Source organism: Dunckerocampus dactyliophorus, chromosome 4 (genome assembly GCF_027744805.1).
Source record: "Dunckerocampus dactyliophorus isolate RoL2022-P2 chromosome 4, RoL_Ddac_1.1, whole genome shotgun sequence".
Lineage (NCBI taxonomy): Eukaryota > Metazoa > Chordata > Actinopteri > Syngnathiformes > Syngnathidae > Dunckerocampus > Dunckerocampus dactyliophorus.
The window spans coordinates 1626944-1652286 of record NC_072822.1 but is presented as its reverse complement, the minus strand read 5'-3'; the positions used below and the strand labels follow the sequence as shown (position 1 = coordinate 1652286).

Below are 25343 nucleotides of genomic sequence, written 5' to 3'. Positions count from 1 at the left end.
ATGGAACAATGTAGAACATAATTACAGACAATATAGAACATATTTAAGCTGAATCATGTCAGGCACCCTTTAAGGATCCACTGCTGACTGTTCTGCTGTTTTTATCAATCTGCTATTCGTCACTCGTAAGGTTCGAAGTGAGTTTGCGGGTCTGATTCTGTCCGATTGTTGGGCTGGATCTAGCCCGTGTGCCACCAGTTGAAGTTTATGTTACGGTAGCGTGCTTGTTCACCTCCATGTCATGTCCCAAAGCTTGGCCCTGATTCAGCTTAGCGTGAAAGCCGTGCATTGTGCCGGTCACCCCCGCTATCACCTAAGCGGGCCTGGCTTTGCTTGGTACATTCGGCTTAGCGAGCCACATCAGGCCAGGCACTCGGCCTCTGTGCGCTCATGGCAAAGGTCCCTCAATTATCACCGTGGCGAGACGACCCCTCTGTCCACATGATTAAAGCTCGGCTCGGACCACCCCCTCACCCCCACCCCAGCCTTTCCCTGTGATTAGCACTCCCACCGTTGCAGTGTTAACACTCCAGTGATCTTCCTAAATGTAGTGCACGTCCAAATCCCCCCTTTGGGCCCTTGCAGCTGGGCACGTTTTGGTGTTTTTATTTGGCGGTAGTGTGCTCACTTTGTAATTTTAGCTTGGGTCGCACATCTGCGCATACTTTGCACGCTAAAAATATTACAGTGTGGGCTGTGTTGAACTGGGAAGTGTTGAATTTGTACATTTTTATTCAGCGGAAGAATGCCACATTCTTGCTGTCGGAGAATTGCAACCCAGCAGAAAGTTTGCGGAGGGAGGATACTCCAGACCTCCACGGCTGGCCTGTAATTAGTGGATCAGATCTACCGTAGCCTCGTCTTCCACCAGCGCCCTGTTCACGTTGCCTCGGTATGGTTTGGTTGGCTAAATCCTCATCTGGCTCGTTGTGTTAGCTCTGTTATTTTGAAACACGACATAACCTGAGACCAGGGAGGGCCAAACGCGTTCCAACGGGGGCCACGATACTGAAAAATGAAATGATGCAAGGGCCACTTTGTAAAGCAACACATGTAGATATTTTTAAGTATAACCTCTTAGCATATATGCTAAGAGGTTATACTTAAAAATATGCATCTCAGCTTTGTCATGCAGGTGAAGCACCCCCCAGCAGTTTTTTTTTATTTTTTTATTTTCCAAATATTTCAACTTTATTATTGTTAAATAATCTTTGTAAATTTTCTTTTTGTAATCTTATGACTTTATTCTAAAGGTGTCATGGGACACTGTTCACAAGACGAGACGATGCACCGGACGAGATTTAAACTTTGCTTTTAAGAAGTGCAATAAAAAAAGGAAAGAAATATGGTATGGGATTTTTGCAGTTTTTTAAATTTCCCCAATATTTCAACTTTCTTCTTGTAAATGTTCTTCTTGTAATTACAACTTTATTGCCATAATATTTTGACTTTATTGTTGTCACGTTTATAAGTTTTTCCGCAACTTAATTTTCCAAAAATTACAACTTTATTTATTGTTTTGTTTCTCATAATATTACAACTTTAATAGGATATTGTCTTCTTTTTTGTCTTTTTTCTTTTTTTTTTTAACTCATTCAATCCGCGACCCCTTTAGTAGCGGCCATTTTAGACAATTTTGAATGATCTTTCAAGGCACACAGAATTTTCTGTTCAACAGTTGTATAAACATGGAACCTACCAAAAGAAAGATTAGACTCCCATCTTTCATCAGAAAGAAAGTTTGTTTCTACCTTTTCCCGTTCTTTAGTAATCAGCAGTAGAACATAGGTAAGTTTCAGGAAAATATCAGTTCCCAACTAAAAAAGAGATCAAAACAGCTTTTTGTGCAAAGATACATTTCAAGCACAACCTTCACTTTGACACAGATATGTGACAGCTCAAATATCTAAACAAAATCTAAATATACCACAACATAAACAACACAAAAAGGGGTTGTGTTACATCAAAATAACAATTTATTTCCAAATATAACACCAACTATTTACAATTTTCACTTTTGGAACTAAACTGTGTGTGTGCATGCGTAAAAATTTCCCTACAACGCGTAACCTTCTGCACGCTACGCTCCATGCGCTTCCACTTCCTCCTTGCTGTCGAGTGTGTTTTTATATGCAAATGATCCATGCTGAGCTCTTATCATATGCACTTATGCCACCTTGTGGCCGTTTTTATGGCTTAAAACTACATTGGCAGTGACATCTATTAGTGTGCACTTGGGCCTCTTTTTGCCTCTCGTGCAAAAAGACTTATAAATACGTCTTTGGGATCGGGCGTTCGGGTTTATAATAAAAACGTTTAAATACGTCTTTGGTATTGAATGAGTTAATATTTCAACTCCATGCATTTCCTCATGATTTAACAATATTATTCTTGCAAAATGACAGTTTTCTTGTTGAAGTATATTTTTCGAATGTGACGCGGGCCAACACAGAAACAGCCCGGGGCCGCACCTTGGACACCCCTGCATTAGCTAGTTACTAGCCACGTCACAAGCAGGACGGTTCAGTTCAGTCACAGTACGATTCGGATCGGTAAACCCTGATCTGGCTTGGTCTCCACCATGTCAGCAGCACATCGTAGCCACTAGGGCTGGGCGACAGGGACTAAAACTCATATCCCGATATGTTTAGGTTGAATATCGATATCAGGGTATTTTTTTCCACAAAGCGAGTTTAGACAAAGTCAAAGCCAAATATGCCTGCGAAGAAATCTTAGAAAAATGAAATGATCCATTCACTTTTTGAAATAAATGTAGAAAAAGTGAAATATAATCTTCAGTCTTTATCGGGTTGCGCTCGTGGTAGCCCCCCTGCAGCCGGGTTAGCGCCGTTAGCTCTTCCATCTTGCTGGGGAGAGATCTTACGTTCCCCACAATGACAGACAGTAAACGTGGTTCATACCGTCTTTTCCGCTGGCGGCGCTTCACTCCCGCTAGGCAGCCTCTCCTCCTCCGTATCTCCAAGGGGTTCTCTGGTCACTCGGCGTAGCGAATGGGTGCGTGGCTCAAAGCTACCGGCTGCTCCAGAGTGTGAACAATGGAGCCGTGAAGGAACGCGTCTGCCGCAACAAGCAAGCTACAAACGCAACCAGATGAACATCCATAGCTGCACACTTGCTTACGGGGTCAGTATGGCACAAAAAACAAGAAAATCTTAATAAAGCACTATTAAACACTAAAAACGCAGCAGAAAATACCTAGCTGCTGTAACTAGCTGCCACTCAGGCGGCACCATCTTGAAACACGAGACCTCCGCATCAAAGTCAGTCTATATCGATATGAACAGTAGGTTTTGGTTTTTTTTTTTGATATCGTGCTTAAAGGAAATATCGATAGTTAAACACACACGCATGACTTCCGAGAGGACGGCTTTGTAAGAAAACTAGGCTTCTCCGCACGTCTTAAATTACAGCCTGGCCAGCTATCGGTTGGTCTGCTCCAGGCGTGGGATCACGGTGTGTGTTGGCTAGCTCGGGAAGCTTTGCAATCGGACTACCAACCGAACCAAACTCCTGTCTGGTGGAAACATGGCTAAACACGGCGGGTTTGGAGGAAAATCCACACCCTGCCAAAGTACGAATGTTATTCACGCCAGGTGAAATTAGTAATTACACGAGGAGGAGAAGCCCTGAAGGTGTAAACACGGCATTTTTAAGGGAACACTTGTTTGAAAGTCATTAAAAATGTCAAAGTCAAGCGTCATTGGATCCTCCCCAAGTGATTTTCTGTCGCCCAGGCGGTTGCCGGGCAAGCGCCACCTTGTTTTGGATTTTTCTTAGAAAGTCATTGTTGTGGTGATCAAAGCTCTGGCAGGACTCCCTTTCCAATCCGTTTAAACGTGTGACTTGTGGATTGGTCCGAAAGGGACTGGCTTTCAGTTTTTGTCTTGTGTATCAGGGCAAGTACTAGTACTAGTACTAGTACTAGTAGTAGTACTACTGGCTAGTGCAGGACATGCTACTCTGGGGATCTTGCCATGTTTGGTTATGCTTGTTATGCTAACGTGAAAGACTACTCAATAAAAATGCTGACATTTTTGTGACTTGTGTGGAGGCATGGGCCGGTATAAGACTCTGACGGTACGATAACATAAACATAAAAATGTCACAGGTTGACGGTTTTGCGGTATTATAATTACAGTTCTAAAATGGGAAATATTTTTCTTAAAAAGAGGGAAAAAAAGTCAAGTCAAAACAGTCGTTTTAAACATGAAAGTGGAACAACATAAAATAAACCAAATATAAATACATAATAATAAAAAAAACAAACTATAAATAAGAAAATAAATAATTTTTAAAAATGAATTATTTTTCAATAAATAAAAACTAAAATGCAGCCTACTGTGGCTAACCATGCAACTCAACACAACACAATAGATATTTTCTTAGTAAAAAAAAAAAAAAAGCATGATAAATAAGCACAATAGATGGATACTTTATTGATCTCCAAGAGAAATTCACGTTTCCAGCAGCTCTCCAAAAGTGTCCTGATAAACGTAATCACTTAAAAATAAAACAAAGCAAAAAAGGAGAGTTAAGAAAATAGAATAAAAATAAATATATAACAGATGACTTCAATTTCAATAATAATAATAAAACTTACGTTAGTGAGTCCAGTCCTGTGTGTGTTTGTACGGCTAACAACACCTGTGCTCCCTGAGCACGACGTATGGCAACACGGCACACGCCTGTGGTTCCAGCACAAGCTTTTCCACGTAGCACGGTGGACCTCCACTTTCTCTCGTGCAAACGGTGTGACGCAAAATTGTAGTGGTTTTGAAACCGTGACTTTTTCACGCCGCAATACACCTTAAAAAGCGGCCCACCGGCCCACGCCTACTTGTGCGCATGCTGGGTTTTTGTTGCGCTTGGCTCCCCCTTCAGTTGTCCATTGCAGTAGACTTTACCACGACCGGGGTGGACACAAATGAACGGCGGTAAACGCACAACGTGAACATCTTGAATAAACCGATGCGCTCAGTTTAGCTTGTGCTAGCTTCTGTTCCGTGTGGGTGGATTAACCCTGGATCAAGCACAAAGTGTTTTTCACAATGATGTCTTGTTTCCTGGTATGTTAATCCCTTGCTTTTCAACCTCCCCGTTGTCATGTGCTCTCTCGGATCGCCAGTAGTTTTTGGTTTTCTTCCCTCAGACGTTGATGCTAGTATCTTTTTGGCACATTTGTTATAGACTCATTCCTCGTTTATCACGGTTCATTGAAGTGAAGTAGACTTCAATATTAATAAATGGAATATTTTGGTAGTTATGGCATAGAAAACCTGTTTACCATCTTCTAAATGTGTTTTTTTAACATTAGAGCCCTCTAGACATGAGATAACACCCCTATAGTCACCTTTACATTTGCATTACCCAATATAGTAGGTTTCATCAGAGAAAATAAGACATATTACATAGATGCACACATTAGTTCCTTTTTGTTGTTTTGGGGACAGCGTACTTCCTGCGGTGGCTACTGTCCCATCAATGTATTGTAATGGCGGCTTTAAATGGCTTCACACTCATATTACCCAACATTATACACAATAAGTGTAAATAAGCCATTTAAGACGTAAATAAAACTCCTGGTCGAGCACTGTCGCAGTACATGTGTTCCCGAGAGAAGGGGTCCCCAAGCACCAGGCTGCGGGAAGCTTTCCGCCTCTCCCCACTTGTTTCGTTCATGCCGCTGTAGAACGTGTCCAGGTGTCATCCAGGCTGTTTGGTAGAGAGAGAGAGAGAGCGAGAGAGGCGGGGAAGCAACCACGCCTGCACATGTCAATATATCGAGGTGGGCAAAATGATTGAGCTTGTTTTTATTCATCATGCGGGTAATTGATTAGTTGATTATGGAGACGTGCCTGGTAGCCGTACAGGATGGAAACACAGTTTTGCGATTGACGTAACACAAGCACCAGCATGAAGTGATCTGGATTGGTCACGTTGGCATCGTTGTTGGCAGTGTTTCAGTCATTCAAGGAGCTTTTGTTTGTTTTATGTTGGGAAGAACCTCCACTCAAAAGAAAAAAATAAGAAATGGAAGTGAAGTTCTTTTTCTTCTGATAAACAGTCCTTGTTTCCCGGTTGTTGACTTGAAGAGGAAGACATCCCTCCTGTTTAGTTGAGTTGGTATTTTGATAAAGCCCTCAGCTATGCAGGCGTGCTCAGACGTTGCCTGTCAAGTGGTGGCATTACTTAAGGAATTTAGTTTTTTCCTTCTACCAACCCCATGCGGGTATAGCATGCTAACCTTGTTTATCGCAAGCATCTTGCACAAAAACCTCAAGCATGTATGCGGCTGTAGGAAAGCACATTGCATGCAAAGTGGCTGGTGGTCTTTTATTAGCTTCCATGTGCTGCATCTGGTGGGTCGCTGCCCCGCTTTGCAGAGCTTTGTGACGTGAAGTCTGCAAGTACTACCTCCTCCTCAGCAGTATTTAGCCGTGTAATGCTCCCCCTTCCCGCCGCCCGCTAATTCTCCACGCTTGTTGTCGAGGCGGGGACGAGCTGACGGAATTGTCTCCTTCACGACTGAGAGAAACCCCAAAGCCTCGGTCCACCAGTCACCATGCTGCTCGTGTTTCAGTGTCCTGCACAGGCTGCTATTGTCGGGTTACGGTGTGTGCGTGTGTGCGTGTGTGGCTGTGCTGTGATTGGCCCTGGCCAGGCCGTGTGAGACAGCGCCGGGTGACGTCTCCTTGTTAATCCCTCACTTCTCTCTGGGATGTTTTCCCAGTACGCCGGGAAGAAAATGCTTTGGCAACTCAGGAGCAACTCTGGCACTTTTTGGAGCTGATTGAGGTGAGTGGAAGTCACGTTGCGGTGTTGTTTCTATATTTGCTGCATTGAGCTTTTACTTGTTTCTGTTTAGTTTTATTTCCAATGAAACATAATTATTCCAGGGTTGTGAAGACTCCCACCAAAATGGAATAAAGGTGTCCTAAACACTTGAACGATACAGCGCTTCAACACTGTTCAACAGCTAGCAAGCCTGCTTGTATGTTCAGCTAGCCAATAGCGCAGGTTGGTAAACCTAAAGTAGCTAAAGCGGGCATATTTCCATCAACCATAGCAATATGTCGTGTTTTGAAACCTTATTTAACAACAGGCCGTGAAGTTATTGACTTACGCGCAGCGGTAGACACGTGTGCATACGCCTTATCATGCGTACACGTCATTGTTCATCTAATGCAGGGGTGCCCAAACTGCAGCCTGGGGGCCACTTACGTTTTTTTGTTGGGTCTCGGTACATTCTCAAACACACACACACAAGAATAAAGCCAAAATATTAAGAGAATAAAGTTATATTAAGGTGGAAAAATGGCAAAAAGTAAAATATTAAAGACTAAAGTATGTATTATTTTTTTTTTTAAATATTAGGAGAAATAAAGAAATCAAAGAATAAAGTTTCAATGTTTAGAAAATCAGGCTGGGAAAGTCGTAATGTTCCGATAATAAAATGTAAATATTAGGAGAGTAAAGTCATAACATCATGAGAATAAAAGGTACAGCAGGAAAGTTGAAATATTGTGTGACAGGGCAGGGGGTCCAAACTGCAGCCAGGGGGCCATTTATGGCCCACGACTGTTTTATGGTTGGCCCTCGGCACATTGTAAAAACACCATTTTTAAAAGAAGAACCAGCAAAATTGAACAACGAGCAGTCATTTTACAAGAATGAAGCCCAAACATTAGGAGAATAAAGTCCTTATAGTAAAAAGGAAAATAGCCTCAAGTCAAATATTAAAGACTAGGGATGCTCCGGTTGTAGACCACCGATTCCGATGCCGACCATCCAGGACTGAAATCGGTCCATGGATTCATGAAATATTTTCAATGTGTTTATGATGAGTGCTCTTGGCCGGGGCGCCGTATGAAGGGGACAAGTCGGGACAATTCCAAGGTCCCTTGACTGCCAAGACTAAAATACGTACTTTTAAAGTCGTAATATTATGAGGTTGAGAAAAAGTTGTAATATTACAATGATAACATCAAAATATGATGAGAATAAAGTCCTGCTGTTACAAGGAAAAATGTGCAGCAAGAAAGTTGGAATATTTTTAACAAACAAAAGCAATAAAGTGTAACGTAAGGAGAAGTTTATACTAATAATACGCTTTGTCACTGATGACACAAAGCTGGGATGGGATGCATGTTTTTTTTTTCTTTTAAATATAAAAACCGTCTCCGCATATGTACCGTACATGGGGTTGATCTAAGAAATGCGAAAGTGGCCCCCGCATCCTTGGACTTTTCAGCTCGGGCACCCCTTCTCTGATACATGCCATACATCCTAGAACATCACCTCATGTTGCAGCAGGATCATGCACGGCCCCATGTAGCAAGGATCTGTACACAATTCTTGGAAGCTGAAAACATGGCCAGCATAGTCTGCGCACACGCCACCCATTGAGCATGTTTGGGATGCTCTGGATCGGCTTATGGTGGAGAAATGAACGTGGAATACACGAGCAACAGCTCTGGTTGACATTCCTGTGTCAGCATGCCAATTGCACGCACCCTCGAATTTCACAGCATCTGTGGCATTTTGCTGTGTGATCAAACTGCACATTTCAGAGTGGCCTTTTATTGTGGGCAGTCTAAGGCACACCTGTGCGACCATGTCTGTTGTGGTTGCTTTTTCAGGCTCCTGATTGGCCAAAATGTGCACGACAATAGGACCCGAAGAGCAAAACATGCTTTCCTGTCGGTGTCTGATAAGATCGGGGGGGGGAAAAAGTTGCTAGATTTGTCGCTTGTTGAGTGGCTAACTGAATTTCCCCCTGCTACGCTGTCATCTTCTCCAGCAGGCCAGGTGCGTCTGAGGCGTGTTGAGAATGCAGAGTTACGGCAGGTCCCGGTCACACTGTCCTGCAAAAACAACCAAAAGTGCTGAAGGCGTTTTCATTTCAGAGGCGATCTGAAGCTAGTTGCCAGGCCGCGGGACACCTTATTCACTCCCGTAACAGACCAAACAGGGCACCAACATGACAATTCGGCCTCTTCCTCTTGCCTTTGTCGTGTGGAAGTCAAGCTGAGGTGTGAACGTGACCAGAGTCTCACACACACACACACACACACACACACACACACACACACGCTATACTGATGCAATTGACGGACTTGAAATGGATGTGTGACGCCTTATGTCCACTCATAATTCCAAAAAGCCTGTGTATTTATGTTCACCGTAGGGTTTGATACGCGCAACGACTGCGTAGAAGAAGGAACTGTAAACAAATGCAGTCAACGCCTTCCAAAAGGTCCAACAAAACCTGAAACATACAAAAACGTAGGCAACATTTCCCAAAGGAAAGAATGTGAATCCGATGAATCCGCTTCAGATTACAAAATACATTTTACAGAGTAATTGTATTTTTACATGCAGAAAACAATGTGACGTATTTATAAACTAGAAAAGCACCCAGAGACCTCCGCCAAGTGCCTTAGTTCCCCCCCTAAACGCCATAAATGTTAGTCCCACATTTATTTTATCTACATATTTAGATAACTAACATTAGCATGTTAACACCTAGCATCGTAGTGGTGTGTATAGAAGAGTCTACCTATGAAAATGGCTAAAAATGCTACCATGCTAATGTTAACATGATAGCTGTGTTACCATGCTAACATTAGCATGCTAACACCTGACATGATGGTGCAAAATGTTCATGTATGTGTCTACCCATGAAAATAGCTAAAAATGCTAGTATGCTAATGTTAGCATGATAGCAATATTAACAGCTAGCGTGATGGTGCAATGTACTGAGAAGGCTAAATGTCCAGAATGAGTTTTTTTTACTTTGGAACGCTCTGAATGGGTTGAGAAATGTGGAAGTAGCTAGAACTTTTTAGATCAAAGGCATTTTGCGTTCCGGAAGAAAAAGTGTGGGGAATTTTTGTGCTGTGGCTAATAGCGTGCATGTCCTGCCTTTGTTGTTGTTGAATGAGCTGATGTTGGAATGAGGGTAGTAGTAGTAGTAGTAGTAACAGCCGTTTTACGGAAAAGTGTGAATTTCGGGGAAAATTTTGAATGTTTCTCAGCATAAGTATAAGTAGCCTGAATGTCCTGAACGCGTTGAACAGTTTGATGTTGGAATGGGTTGAGAAATGTGGCAGTAGAAGCAGGTAATAATAATTATGAATTATGTGAATGGCGGAGGTCATGACAAATGGACGGAACTTATTGCTGGTGTGGACTTCCTGTACTTCCTGGCATGATGGAATTCAAGAGTGTCTCACAGTTTATCAAATTGCTGGCATTTGCTACTTTTGTTGGCCCCCGTGGTGGGTTATTTACAAGTCACACTCATTAAAAAAAAATACACAGACAGTGAGTCCGTTCCATGTCAATTGTCCCCTATAATGCAAAAGTGATTTTTATAAAATGTAAACGTCCCTGCTCTAGGGATGTTTACATTTTTTCCACCAACGTTCCACTTAGTGAAAAATCAAAGGATACGGGGGCCACTTTTAAGAAAAACCGGCCTGCATCTCAGCTTTGTGTTTATGACAAAGCGTATTATTAGTATGAGCCTTTTATCTTATTTAAATATTTCAACTTGTCAACTTTTTATGACTTTTCTTCTAATATTTCCATTTTATTATCGTAATTTAACTTTTTCCCAAGGTAAATTTTGGAAAAACTGCAACTGTAACGAGCCTTTTCTGGTTAACTGCCAACATTCCTAAAACAAAACTCCACTAAGACCAGCTGGGCAAAAGATGGCCCCCACCATCTTAATTGCATCTTGGGGTTGGCCCATCGACCGGCGCCCTCCGTGTTCCCATCCCACTAGAAGACCACCGCCACACCCTTCAAAGAATGCTTGCAAGCACGTGCAGCTGGCACTTCATGTTTGTCACAGTTAAATGTTTGACATCATCAAAGAAATGTCAATATTAGTCACTTTTTCACACCGCTGTAGCTTTTGAGCGCTGCAGGCCTCGGTAGCGACCTGCTTATCTGTTTTGGTATGTTGAAGATAAGTAGACCTAATTAAAGATAATGGGAGAGTTTACCGCTCATCACGTGACTCGAGTCCTCCAACCGGAAGGCCCCGGCGGTGTTGCACGTTTAATGGTCGTCAGTAAAAGCCGTCGGCGGTCGCGAGCCTTTTTGATTCAGCGTGGGGCGAAGGGTGCGTTCCCCCAGCGATGTGTTTAACAGCAGCAGTAAATGATTTCCTCTTGTGGTTGGCAGCACTTTGTTTACAGTGCAGATTAGCTCGCTGGTGACGGCGCCGATCTTATCTGCTCAAGGGCCCACATGGCCACTTTTAATGCGAGGGGGTAGCCTCCCGCTTTATGATCACGCGGGCAAAAAAAAACAAAGACGATGGAGCGAAAGTACGGACGAAAGCACCTTTAAGTTCCTTCTCCCTGCAGTGAGGATGCAGCAGGGCGTCAGATAGACCTGCACCGTCTCAGGTTTCAGTTTCCACCAAGCTAGTTGGAAGGTCAGGTCACCAAGGCAACGCCTGTACAGACCACTTAATTAGAGCGTTAAAGCTAGTTCGTCCCCTAGCTAGGCTATGGCCGCCAGTGGCAGAACTACTACGAGTGCGCTCGCTTGCATTGTTTATTTGAGTGAGACGTCTGCCCATCAAGCCAGTCTTGCTGAAGCAATTCAATGCGCTCTCGTCAATATTTGTTCTCTGGCAGGCTTTGGGAGCAGGTGCTGCCTGTGTTTGGTGGTTATTAGCGCTACCAAATAATGCAGTGCAGTGACCAGATATTTGAATGCAGAACCAATGAAGTCAGGGATGGCATTTCACTGTGTTGGACCAAGGACGCTCTGTCTGTCTTTACAACCTTGAACACAAAAACAAAGTGTCTCTTCTGACACAAAAAAAGTAAATGCGGGAATTATAGCCAGCATGTTAATTTTGCTAAGCGCTAATGTGACAGAGGGACCTCAGATTTAACTAAATGCATGAGATCATGTCAAGCACTTTGTTTATTATTATTATTATTATTATTATTATTATTAACACATATATTGCACAACACAGCAGCAACAGAACCGATGCAAAAACCGACATTTTAAAGCGCATGCAGAGGTTAATAATGCTTCCGGATGCTGACCGCTCATGAGGCTTTGCGTGCAGCTACCGCCATCGAGTAGCGTTAAAATAAAAATAAAAAAACAACAACTGGTACCTCGGTTTTTGTTAATTTGTCAGACGAAAATTGAATCAATGAAAATCGAAGCAATTTTCCCCACAGGAAATCCATCTAATCCAATTCATCTGTTCTATTTCAATGCAAAGTACAGTTTATAGAGAATAATTACAATGTTACAGACAGGAAACAGTGTGAGATAATTAGAAATGAACTTTTGTCTTTTATCGATCGCTGGCAGACGGCGAGGAGAGAGGAGGGACTCCACACCGGCAAACAACTTCTCAACTTTGTTGCTTGTTTGTCATCTTTTCCACCTTTACCCCTTTTGCAACATTAGCTTCCTTGATTTCCTCTTTCTTTGCCAGGATGGAACTTTTTGTTGATGCGGGCAAACTGACGCGTTTGTCTAACCTTCGTTTGAGATTTGCCCTCCAGCCTGGGTTCCCAAAGTGGGGTACACCAACTGCAATAGGGGGTATGTGAATACCCCGCAAGGAGAATGGAGCAGAAAAGCGTGAAGTTGTTCGGTGCTCTGTGTGCATTATATGAACAAATAAGTAAGTTAGGTGATTATTTTGTGCGTTAAGAGTGTTGAGGATTTCATTTATGTTGGTGTTCCAATCTCCGCACGGCCGAAAACGAGGATTTATTATTGGTTGGATGTAGGGATGTCGTTTGCTGATGTTTGGGAAGTGACTGCAAAGACAAGATCGCGGATGCGAGCGGCTGAAGTTTTCTTCGTGTGGTGGCTGGGTTCTGAGATGAGGGGAGAAGCACTTCCAGGAGAAACTCGGAGTCGAGCAGCTGTGCCTGGACGCCTCCCTGTGGAAGGCACGTTCCACCGGTAGGAGGCCTGTGGGAAGACCCGGGACACGTTGGAGAGACTATGTCTCTCAACTGGCCTGGAACGCCTCGGGATCCACCGATCCCCGCTTAGGCTGCTCCCCCCGCGCCCCAACTTGGGATAAGTGGAAGAAGATGGATGGATGGATGGATGTACCGTTTGCACCTGCAGCGTTCTTCTTTCAGCTGGTTCGCTGAAGATTAAATTCTGACAGAAGTGCATGTCAAGTTTACGGCGCTTGAATAAACATTTGAGTGAGCAGTGACAGCAATCCTGAACCACTTTGACAGCGGGGAAAGAATTGTTTTTACTGTCCGAAGGTGGCACAGAGCATTCCCAGAAATCTCCTGAGAGCTAATCCTTCTGTTGTGCAGGAACCAGGGATCCTCCCGGGCCGTCGGAGGGCTCCCATAATGCCGCAGTGTTTTCAGAGGAATGTCACTGCTGTTCTAGAGCAGCATGACTCAGACCGGGAGGCCCCCCCCACCCCCACTGCCGACACAATACAGCCCCGCGTTACACATGCCAGGGCCTGCTACTGTTTTGCTAGCCTATGACCTTGTGACCGCGAGCTGAGGCGAAGATAATGGAAAGGGTGACACGGAAGTCCCAGTTTAGTCCCACGGTTATTACAGCTTGCATTTTTATCTTCTCATCGAGTGTCTGCAAGCAAACACCCCTCACCACCATTTGCTCTTTTAACAACTTCCTGAGGCCTCTTAGGTTGTTGACCGTCCTGGAGAAAGCTAACCTGTCTTTCAACCCTACTGGACAATACCGTTAGAAAATTAACTTGGCTATACATGCAGTGTTTACATTCCAAAAATGCAGGCATCCTTGGCAAAGCTTGAAGACATGTTTTCACTGCCAACGCTGGCTCAGCTCCAGCTCTAAACTAAATCTGCACCAGCACCGAAGCTCGCCGCAGTGGAAAAGGGGACATTGAATGTGACGAGCCTTAAATAAGCCGCTATGAGACCAAAGAGAGACGGCGACATTCCAAAAGGGGGTGACGACCACTATTGTGGTTCGATATAAAGACGTCATTGCAAAGTTCGAAGGTGGCATCCGTGTTGCCGATCTCGCCAGGATGTACTGGCAGCGCTCATCAACAATAAATACCATCCTGAAGAATAACAACGTCATCAAGCGAGCTCATGTTGAAGGTGTTGGCGTAACAGACGCCACAAACCATGCAAGGTGATTCCAAGTTGTTGCCGATGTGGATCGATGGGCAGCGGCGGGTCTAACACGGAAAACGCCTGCAACGAGTGGGCCTGTTGACGAATGTAAAGCAAGCAGAGGCTGGTTCGAAACTAAAAACAGAGAAGAAAAGGTTTCATTTTGGGGCGAGATCTGAGGCGGCTGCGTAAACGAACCAAATGCAACAGTCTGTTAGGCGCCATGTTGCACGCTAACCAATTTTTGCACTGCCTTAATCCTCTTGGGTGTGGAATTGACCAGCGCTACACAGGTTGTTACTGGAGTCCTCTTCCACTCCACTACGATGACATCACTGGTGGATGGCCCCGCAGGTGCAGGATTGGTTTCAGATCCGAAGGAGATCTGGAGGTCTCCTTATCGTGTTGGAAACCTGTTTTGCCAAGGCTTCAGAGTGTCACAGTACATGTTATGGATGAACCGTAGCTCCCCAGTTACCAGCAGCACTCGTGCAGCCTCAGGCCGTGACACTACCACTACCATTCTTGCTAGAAGACGTTGGGCTGTTTTTGAGCTTCTGAGTCCTCGTTATTCCAATATTTACTTGGAAGCACGATGGTACACAATCCCACTTCCGCAGAATTCATCTATTGTTCGCCTCAATGTGGGCACCCTCCATCCACTTGATGTCCCCCACCCTTCCGGCTGCATTAGACTTTTAAATTTGGGGGTAAAATTGCATGTGGACAGCTTAGCGCGCCGTCAGTGAGGGAACGGGTCGGAAAGTTCTCTTGCTGTCGGGCCCCCCTCCCGTCCACCTTTCTATCATGGAACAAATCATTTGGCCTCCGCTTTAATGGGATTAGTCCTCATGCTGTGCCCCCTCCCTCTCTCCTCTTTCTTTCCTTTCACATGCTGGAGTCCATCCTTCTTTTGGAGCGCTGCCTTCTGGAGAAGCTCAAGTGGTTCATCTCCATGAAAAGGTTTAAAACTGAATTAATACTGAATTAATGAGGGCTAAAGGAGCTCCCGACGCCCCCATCCCCTCGCAATTGGGCTTTTTAGAATCATTTGACCTCGTGCTTTACGCCAACGTAATGCCGCGTCTTATGCCAATCAAGGCTAAGTGGACTTCTAAGCGGTCACTTCATCAACACGAGGCGTCCCAGCGCCTGAGCCCAGATAACGACCAGACGCCCCGGATTAGCGTGCTCGATATCCCCACAGGGCTAATGACACTGGAGCCAGTTAATCAGGCCCCCGCCGCTGGTGTCTTGTCCCTGGCCGGATTAAACAACAAGGCCAGCCGAAAGCACGGCGAGGCGCTCAACAGATGGGCCTGATCTTGGTTTTGGGGTATTTCAGCGACAGCGGACGGCAGCGTCATCAGTCGCACCGTGTGAGTGAATATTGGTATTTCATCACGTGGGTTTGTTAGCGTGCCGCTTCCTGTCTGTCGCTTGCACGATAACATCCTGGGCAGGCGTCCCCAAAAAGACTTGCGTATTTGATCTTCATTTGCACGGCGCCCACGGGCCTCCTGCGGGGCGAGTGCTGACTGACGCTCACCAGCTACGCGGCTCCAGCGTGTCCTCGGACGCCCACGTGTGGGGAGGAGTTGGCGCTGCCTGTTGTGTAGACGAGTGATCAAATGCTGTTTGTCAAATTAAAAGCACAAAGTGAATACTGACCCACCATCCATCAGAACGAGCCTGGAGTTTGTTTCTCAGAGAGGCTGTTTGATGTTGATGTCCTAACAGGCTAGCATGGATTAACTGGGCAAATGTTTACATTAGCAGTCATCAACGCTATCTTACCTTCACGCATTCCCACAAAGCATCAGCATTCGGGACCAAATTTGAGATGATGGACAAAGCCCATCCGTGAAGCGTGGGAGAAAATTAGATGGTGCATTCAAGGGCCGTCAAACAAAGCGCCAAACAAACGACATAAACATGCAATAACTGTAGATTTTTTGGAATAAAATGATGGCCCATATTTGCACGATTGACATCCGTTTACATGAAACTCTGTGTAGTTGAAAGTAGTTTGAAAGTTTCCCGAAAGACCGGCATCGGGGTGTGGCCAGCTGGTTGGGGACGCCCGGTATAGGTAGGGTGACGACAACAACGAAAATACGGAGGGACGTACAAGCTTTCCTTTTGAAAGAGGACCTGAAAAATAGTCCATGGGCCTCATCTTTGAAAAATGTGCGTGGAAATCCGACAAAGTCTCCGTACGCCAGAAACCCTAAATATGCGTACGGTCAAGAATATTCCGACTTATAAAAAGTGGCGGAAACACACGAAATGTGTGGTTGATAGATTCCACCTTGAGGAGAAGCGTGCGTACGCAGCTCCGCCTCAAGTTACGCCCTTTCCACGCCTCCACTTCAGCGCAGAAGGTCAATGCAAAGTGACTTTGGCATTGGAATCACGGCTGGTGGGAAGACTAAGAAGCGGACTTTCACGGACATGGAGGTGGAAATACTGGAAAAAGCAGCAGCGGCATAACAAATAAACCAAACAGAGGCAGAACGAAATTACATAAATCTTTATATAATAGCCTTTGAAAATGGCTAAAAATGCTACTATGCTAATGTTAACATGCTGACAATGTTAGCATGCTAACACCTAGCAGCGTAGTGATAAGTGTTTATATATACTGTATATGTGTCTACGCGACCCGGACCCAAATAAGCAGAGGAAAATGGATGGCTGTGTCTACCCATGAAAATAGCTAAAAATACTAGTATGCTAATGTTAGAATGCTAGCAATACTAACATGCTAATGTTAGCATGCTAACACCTAGCAGGATAGTGATAAGTGTTTATATATACTGTATATGTGTCTACCCATGAAAATAGCTAAAAATGCTAGTATGTTAACGTTAGCATGCTAGCAATACTAACATGCTAATGTTAGCATGCTAACACCTAGCAGAAGACTAAATGTCCCAAATGAGCTGAGTTGAGAACTTTGACTTTGGAACGGTCTGAATGGCTTGAGAATGTGGAAGTATCTAGAACTCTTTAGATCAAAGGCATTTTGTGTTCTGAAAAATGGGAATGTCAAAAGTGGGAATTTCTATGTTGAAATGATCATCATTATTATTGTTGTTATTATTATTAATATTAGTTGAATGCTTTGATGTTGAATCGGTTGAGAAATGTGCCAGTATTAGCAGTAAAAATGGGCATATTTCACACATAGTTGCTAATGGTGATTTATTATAATTAATTCCTTTAAAACTGTGATTAATCTGATTTTAAAATTTGTAATAATTTGATTACTTTTTGGCCTTGTTTTGTGCGTACACAAGCATTATAGATGAGACCCTTGGCCAGTCTAGTACTGCAGCTTCCTCCCTCCAGAGGGCAGTGTTGCCAACAAAAGACAGGAACACAATCTTTACCCGCCTGTTGCTGCAGCCATGCATGGGTTCACATGTGCGCACACTACTCTGTTGTTCTTGTCGGCACGGAAACATGGTCAGCAATGACCAAATAAGACTTGAGGCCTGTGCACCGTCAGCCACGGCAAATGATGTTGTCAGTCGGTAGCAATATGACAGTTTGTCTCCGGGCCTTTTTCCCCTCCAATAAAGCCACGACCGCAACTTTTATTGGGGTTTAAAACCAAACAAAAACACACCACCACCTCAGCAACTTTGCTTTACAGGGTTGACACTGAAGGTAGCTGATAGTTAGCTTGTTTCTCTGTGGAACATTTTGGGCCTTCTCAAGGCTTCCTCTCAAGTGTCTGTCCTTGGTTCTCGGCTGTAGGCAACCTGCTGTAGGATCTTATGTACAGTAGCTCTGCCTGCTCTCCTTACCGCTCTAACAATGGCTTCTGTTGATCCTTTGTTGTGCAATATGCTTGTTAAGAAATGACCATGTGGGCAAAGAGAGCTGCACTTTCTCAAGCACACTAAATTATTATTATTGTAGCACTAAAATGTTTGGGAATTAGAGAAGTAAGCCTGTGCTTCCACCGTGCATGTACACTGTTATGTTCTTAGCAACCTGCAATCTTTTCATCATGGGTCACCTTTGTTTTTGGAACATTTGGCTCCGAATACACACAAAATTACGAGTGAGTACGAGAGCCACATTGGGAACATTTGTAAAAATCTGACATTAGGAGAGAAAAAGGCGTAAATTTACGAGAAGAAAGGTGTGAATTTATGAGGAAAAAGTCATACTACCTTTGACCAAGGTTGAAGGTCACTTAAGCCCCACCGTTTCATAGCTGTCATGCAATGCCTGGAACATAAAGTGACAAGCTTTTTCTGGTCATTTTACCACTTTATTGTTGTAATACATTTACTACTTTTTTTTCTCGTGAATGTACGACTTTTTTCCTGTAAATTTACGACATTTTTCCCGTAAATGTACGACCTTTTTTCTTGTAAATGTATGACTTTTTTTCTCGTAAATTTGCTGACTTTTTTTTTTCCCGTAAATCTATGATTTTTTTTTCTCGTAATGTCAATTCTAATACTGTCGCACAAAATAGAACCAAAAAGTGAAACCAAAAAACAACTCTGGGACAGACGCACATGTCCTTTGTTTACGTAACGGCCGAGGAGGAACGAAACAAGTCCTTCAGGTTTGTTTGCGTGTGTGGCGGCGAGGCCCGGCCTTCTGAATGTTTACTTTGCTCCTTTCTGCAGTAAATAAGGTACGTTTTGCTTCTTTGTTCAAACCTAGAATGCTTATTTTGTGGATGCACGGTGTTGGAGCGAAGGGTCGTCTTCCATGTGTTTTGGAGAGATTGGCCACCATTGATGGTCTTGGACAGCGTCGTCACTGTGCTGGCCAGCTTCTACCTGGAGGCCCCTCTGAAGACCGCTTTCCGCTTTTAGCACACGCATCGTTGGGCTGTCATTTGACGACGCCGTCTAAACTTAGCTGCGTGAACCTTACCCTTCCTGCACCGGAGGACGGTGCCGTGTGGGCTTGGGGCCGCTTGTCCTGCCGTGTGTTGTAGGAGGGGGCGATGTTAGCATGAGGCTGACAGGTAAGCTGCACGTGCACGGCCAAGCTTGGGACTTGCAACTGAAGTTTACTGCCAGACAAGTTGCGCCAGATCAGAGTCGTCTGTAGCTGTGTAGCTGGTCTGGAAGACGCTGTCCTCTTGGTGCGCTCCATGCTGGAAACCATCCGTTTGTAGCCGACCGCACCAAGACGACACAGCGTGAATTGGAAGCAGGCGGGGTTATTTCCGCAATGTGAATTTTTTTTTTCCAAATGAAAATTTGACCACAGGTAATAGTAGCGCTGCAGCTAACGATTATTATCTCAGTCGATTCATCCGGTCATCGCTTAGTCCCGAGTCCAGGGGTGCCCAAACCTTTTCCAACGGGGGCAACATAGTGAAAAATGAAAGGATGCAACTTTGCCACTTTGATATTTTGTCAATATGCTAAGAATTTAGATATATTTGTGAAAAAAACTCCATCTCAGCTTTGTTGTACAGTCTATTGTCACTAACAACATCATTCTTTGCTCTTTTTTCACATTTTTGCTGTTAATTTCAACTTTGTTCTTAAATAGTCATTGTACATTTTCTTTTTGTCACATTATGGATATTTTATTCCATTAACTTCCTCCCTGACCTTGATTTTGTTTAGTTTGTTTCCCATATTACGACTTTTCAAAAATACATTTTTTTCTTTTTGTCTAATATTTCAACTCTATGCTACTAAAATCTAACTATTTTTCTTCATAATCTGATTACTTTATCTTGTAAAATTGTGACTTTTTTGCCTGTTGGAATAATAAAATATTCAAATTTGAGAGACTGAAATCAGAGAATATTTACACTTGATTCAAAAAATGTAGCTAGCGCCATCTTGTGGTGTTAATTAACTCATTCAGTACCGAACACATAGTTGTACGTTTTTATAAACCCGAACACCCGATCCCAACAACGTATTTATACGTCTTTTACGATTTGTTTTGCACGAGAGGCTGAAAGAGGTGTTGCCGCAACTTCCTACTAATGCATTTGGCTTCAGAGCAATTTTAAGACATAAAAACGGCCACAAGGTGGCAGAAGTGCGTTTCATAAGAGCTCAGCAGAGATCATGTAGACCAGGGGTGTCCAAACTATTTCCACTAAGGGCCGCATACTGGAAAATCAAAAGATGCGGGGGCCGCTTTAACATTTTTTTATTTTTCTAAACCAACCCAAACAAAATATTTAATATAATGTGTATTATGTAGGTACACATATATTTATTCATTTTATCAGTGACAAAATGCATTATTATTATTATTATTATTATTATTATTATTATTATTATTATGGGCTGTTTCTCCTTACATTACTTTTTGGCTGTATTTTTATTTTTACAAATATTAACATTTTACTTGCACATTGTTTTCCTCACACTAATGACTTATCCTCATATAGTTTGACTTGAAAAAAACTAATTTTTCTAAAATTTCAACTTAATTCTTTGTTTGGTTTGTTTATTATATTACTTTTTTTCCAATAATATTTCAACTGTTTTGTTTTTTTTTTGTTAATATGACTTTACTCCCTTAATATTTTTTTCTTTATTCTTGTAAAATTACTGGAGGGGTTCCCCATTTTTGCGTTTTTATTTTAATTGTATTGTTTCGTTGTATTTTTAGAATGTGCTGAGGGCCAATAAAAAAGCAGTCGCAGGCCGTAAATGGCCCCCGGGCCGCACTTTGGACACACCTGATGTACAGTACACGACGGGGAAGAGGAAGTGGGAGAGCGTGTAGCGCATCGTAGGGAAATTTTAAGGCGCGCACGCGCATGGTTCAGTTCTAAATGTGAAGATTGTAAATAGTTCAGTGTTACATTTGGCAATAAATAGTTATTTTGATGTAAAACAACCCTTTTTTGTGTTTGTGTTGTGGTGTAGTTGATCAGATATCTGAGCTGTCACAAAAGCAAAAAATACTTGTGTCAAAGTGACAGTTATGCTCGAAATGTGTTTTTTTCACACAAAGCTGGTTTTCTCCCTGATATTTTCCTGAAACGTATCTACAGTATGCTCTGCTGCTGATTACTAAAGAAAGGAAAATGGTAGAAACAGTTTTTTCCGGATGGAAGACAGGAGTCTAATGTTTCTTGTGGTAGGGTCCATGTTTCCACAGCCATACAGCACAATATTGGGTGTGCCTTGAAAGATCAGTGAAAATCATCTAAAATGGCTGCTACAGAAGGGGTTGTCTTTGGAAAAATGTCTGGGATTGATTGAGTTTAAAAAAACTACATCAGGAGGTTGCCTACAGCCACATTTATACCAATGTTTTTTTGACCTAGGGTGAATTTGGAGCACTATTTTGCACTGTATTTCCAATTCCAAACTAGTTGTTTGGTTTTTTTACATGCTCCTCTGAGGGTTCCTCCTTCCCCCTGCAGGTGTGTGCAGCCATGGAGGACCACTGCGAGGCGTTGGGTCAGTCCAAGCAAGCTTCACCTAAACTTTGCATGAACTTGGCGGGGCGAGCTCGCTGTAGTCTGAATGTCATCGGAGGACAGGCGGCATGAGATATTTGCATCGGCGGTGTTGTGTGTCCATGTTGTCCCTTTTTGTGAGGTGCTGCTGCAGTATTTGGGTCAGGTCAGTGCCGGGACCTTCCGACACCGGTTGACACCCAAGTGATACGTGTTGTGTTTTTGTAACAACACTTGGGCCAAATATCGTCGTGAGATTTTTGACCCTTCATAACAGACCGGCTGTGTCAACCCGTTGTTAATGATTGTATGCAACTAAATAAAGCAGACCCTGCCACCAGGGGGCTCTCAGCGTAAGGTCAGGTGACTTGCTTTTCTTCAGATGGCTCACTCTCTTTTTATTATTTTTTAGTTTTAATATGAGGAAAAAGCTTATGTTGCTGCTGAAAATGTTGCCATTGATGACCAGCACGCAGACTTGGACATTACAAAAGCATGATCTGAAGCCACGACGCCTGATCTAAAATAAGGAACGATCATTGATCACTAACTGCATCCATGTCACCATTGTGTGTTTTGCAGGTTGCATGGTGTTGTGGACTTGATGCATGGCCCTTGCGCGACCCCGCTACATGTTGTTGGTGTCGTGGGACTGAGCGCACACAGCAGCGGCCATGGCTCAAACCGTGCACGTGAACGGCAACGGCCCAGGTAACCATGTTTGTCGTTTATACGGTGGTGTGAAGAAGCGTTGGCCCCCTTCCTGATTTATTCATTTTTTTGCATGTTTGTCACACTTCAATATTTCAGATCATCAAACAAATTTTTAAATATTAGTCAATGACAACACAACTCATACATTTATGAGACAAAAGTTGTGAGTTTATGAGGAAAAAAGTCGTGAATTTATGGGGAAAAAAAGTTGTGGGGAAAAAGTGATGTTCCCCCCACCAATAAAACATAACTGAGATGAATTGAGATCTGTCAGTGTGGAAAAGCTTATAAATCCATTTCTAAAGCTTTGGGACTCCAGCCAACCACAGTGAGAGCCATTATCCACAAATGGCGATAACATGGAGCAGTAGTGAACTTTCCCAGGAGGGGCCGGCCAACTAAAATGACCCCAAGAGCGCAGCGACGACCCATCCGAGAGGTCACAAAAGACCCCACAACAACAACAAAGAACTGCAGGCCTCACTTGCCTCAGTTAAGGTCAGTGTTCATGACTCCACCATAAGAAAGACGCTGGGCAAAAACGGCCTCCATGGCAGAGTTCCAAGACCAAAACCACTGCTGAACAAAAACAACATTAAGGCTCGTCTCAATTTTGCCAGAAAAATTCCTCCCCAGCGCTGTAAGAGACTCGTTGCAAGTTATGGCAAACGCTGGCAAGTTTCATTTAAAAAGTGCATTTTGTGTTGTCATTGACTAATATTTACATTAGTTTGATGTGAAACACTGAAGTGTGACAAACATGGAAAATAAGAAATCAGGAAGGGGGCCAACACTTTTCCACACCAGTGGAAGTCTCAAGTCTTTCACACCACACACAGCGGCACCCGTCTCTCTCCGTCACACTGAAGGTTTTTGTGGCTCGGTGCACATTGGTGTAGGAAAGATTTCCACGCCGAGGCGTGAAATACACGGTCGGGCGCAGACACCTGCAGACATCCTCGCATTCTTGGCTGGACTAACAGGAGAGAGCGGCGCGTCCGTCTTCCCAATCCCTCCAGGAATGCGCAGCATGTCGGACAGAAGCTTTCAGGGGCTTTGCACACTCAGGGGGTGGTGGTACCTTCAAAGTATGTCGGTAATTGGTGCATTCACGATAGCTAGACTTTAGCAATACATTTTGGGTTTTTTTTTAGGTTCTCGTTCCGAGCGTCCTCTGTTGTCCCGCCGTTTTTGAATTCGACCCAGCAAACTGTTAAAAATAGCTTTGCTACTGGCTGTTAAATGGACGGCACCAAAAGACCTTCGAAGAAGACCTCAAGTGAAGAGGTGGATGTTACAGTTGGTGGTGTGTTCAAGTACAACGGGTTAATGAAGCTTTTCATGCATCTGGGTCTGTGGTGTTCACAGCCAGACGTGTTTTTCTTGACCATCTATGAGAAAAGTGTGAGACATTCCTGCCGTTTCCTCAGGTTTGGCATCATCACTTTCCAGAGTCCAGTTGTTGAATTTGGCAGCAAGAAACCCCCACCTCCCCACCCGGTCTGTTGCCAGTCCTCAGGAATCTGCAGCATGCATGTACTTATTGTTTTGGCTTTTTGTTTCCTGTGTTTGATGGGGGCACGGCGGATGTGTCACACTGCTGGCTGGGAGGCTTTCACACGCTCGTGCCATTTTTCTTGTCAATAATTGGACGTATGGAGCTTGTAGACCAAGCCTGCGTGTGTGTGTGTGTGTGTGAGTGTGTGAGTGAGTGAGAGCGCAGTGTGCTGACGTCCACTCCATTTGCGTCATCATATCTAACGCTGTGTAATGCTCGTATTGAACTGCAGCTGTGGGGAGGATGAAATGGCTCCAAGAAGCGTCACGGTACACTTTATCCACGTTCTACATGTACACTGTAGGCTGTTGAGCTGCTGAGGAGGACTCGAACGTTAGCAACGCCAGCGTCGCCATGTGAGCTACGGCGCTAACATTACACTCGCATGTGAACAGCAACATCATGCTAGCTAGGTTAGCCGATTTGCTGAAGGAAAAACAAAATGATCAAACTTTCAGCTGCCTCGTCTGTACCTGACTGACAGCCAGAAGAGCTCCAGATGTCATTTGTAAGATGTGTAGCGAAGCCTGTTTTTCAGATGTATTATTTTTTTTCAAGTGGTGAGCATATACACGAGGTGGGCTAATCTCTCTAGGGGCTCTAGGGACGCAAGGGTCCATCCATACGTCTTCTACCGCTTATCCCAGGTGGGGTCGTGGGGGCAGCACACGGAGCAGGGAAGCCAAGACTTCCCTCTCCCAGTTACTTTGTCCAGCTCCTCCAGCTGATCCCGAGGTGTTCCTTGGCCAGCCCAGAGACAGTCTCTCCAATGTGCCCTGAGCTCCTCCCCAGGGAGGCATCTGGCAGGCGTCCTGACGAGATGCCCAAGGCACCCACCTGGCTCCTCTCAATGCGGAGGAACAGCGGTTCTTCTCCGAGTTTGGTGCTTCTCACCTTATCTCTAAGGGAGAGCCCAGCCACCCTATGGAGAAAATGGTTTCACTTTTGCATAATGCGGGGATCCTTTTTAACTCAGGGGTGTCCAAACCTTTTCCCACCAAGGGGTGACAAATGAAAGGAAACTTTGCCACTTGAATATTTTGTAAAGCAATACATGTAGACATGCTAACAAGTTATATATATTTCAAGAAAATATTTTGACTTTATTCTCACAAAATTACAGCTGTTTTTTCCATGTCTGCTGTTTTTTTTATTCTGACTAGTTCAACTTTCTTACTGTCAATTTTCTTCTTATAATTATGGCTTTGTTCTCATAATATTTTGTGCTCATAATAATAATTTATGCTAGTAAAATGACATCATTTTTCCTCCATATTACATATTTTTTTGTAAAATTGCAACTTTTTCTCCTTAGATTACCACTTTTTTCTCTTAATATTTTGACTTTATTCTCGTAAAAATACAGATATTTTTTTCCAATTCTGTTTTCTTCTTCCCCAACTAGTTCAACCTTCTTCTTGTAATTATGACTTTATTCCCAAAATATTTTGACTTTAAGGTCTTAACGTTATTACATTTTCCC

General features: G+C 43.7%; 2 protein-coding genes across 10 annotated transcripts in view; one reads left to right on the top strand and one right to left on the bottom strand.

Moving 5' to 3' along the window:
- The window catches only part of fbp2 (fructose-1,6-bisphosphatase 2), a 95115-nt gene that overhangs the window by 23863 nt on the left and 45909 nt on the right, over positions 1–25343 (bottom strand). The gene's annotated exons all lie outside the window — the stretch shown is intronic.
- The window catches only part of kank1a (KN motif and ankyrin repeat domains 1a), a 42388-nt gene that overhangs the window by 2965 nt on the left and 14080 nt on the right, over positions 1–25343 (top strand). For 2 of the 9 annotated variants that reach the window (XM_054773856.1, XM_054773861.1), the window contains exon 2: positions 22171–22299. In XM_054773856.1, the coding sequence (XP_054629831.1) occupies positions 22263–22299 (37 nt within the window). In that variant the 5' untranslated portion in view covers positions 22171–22262. Of the gene's footprint in view, positions 1–1099; positions 6817–8821; positions 9054–18758; positions 18829–19070; positions 19168–22170; positions 22300–25343 lie in introns of those variants that run through there. The other 7 variants (XM_054773857.1, XM_054773864.1, XM_054773865.1 and 4 more) reach the window with 7 other exon arrangements.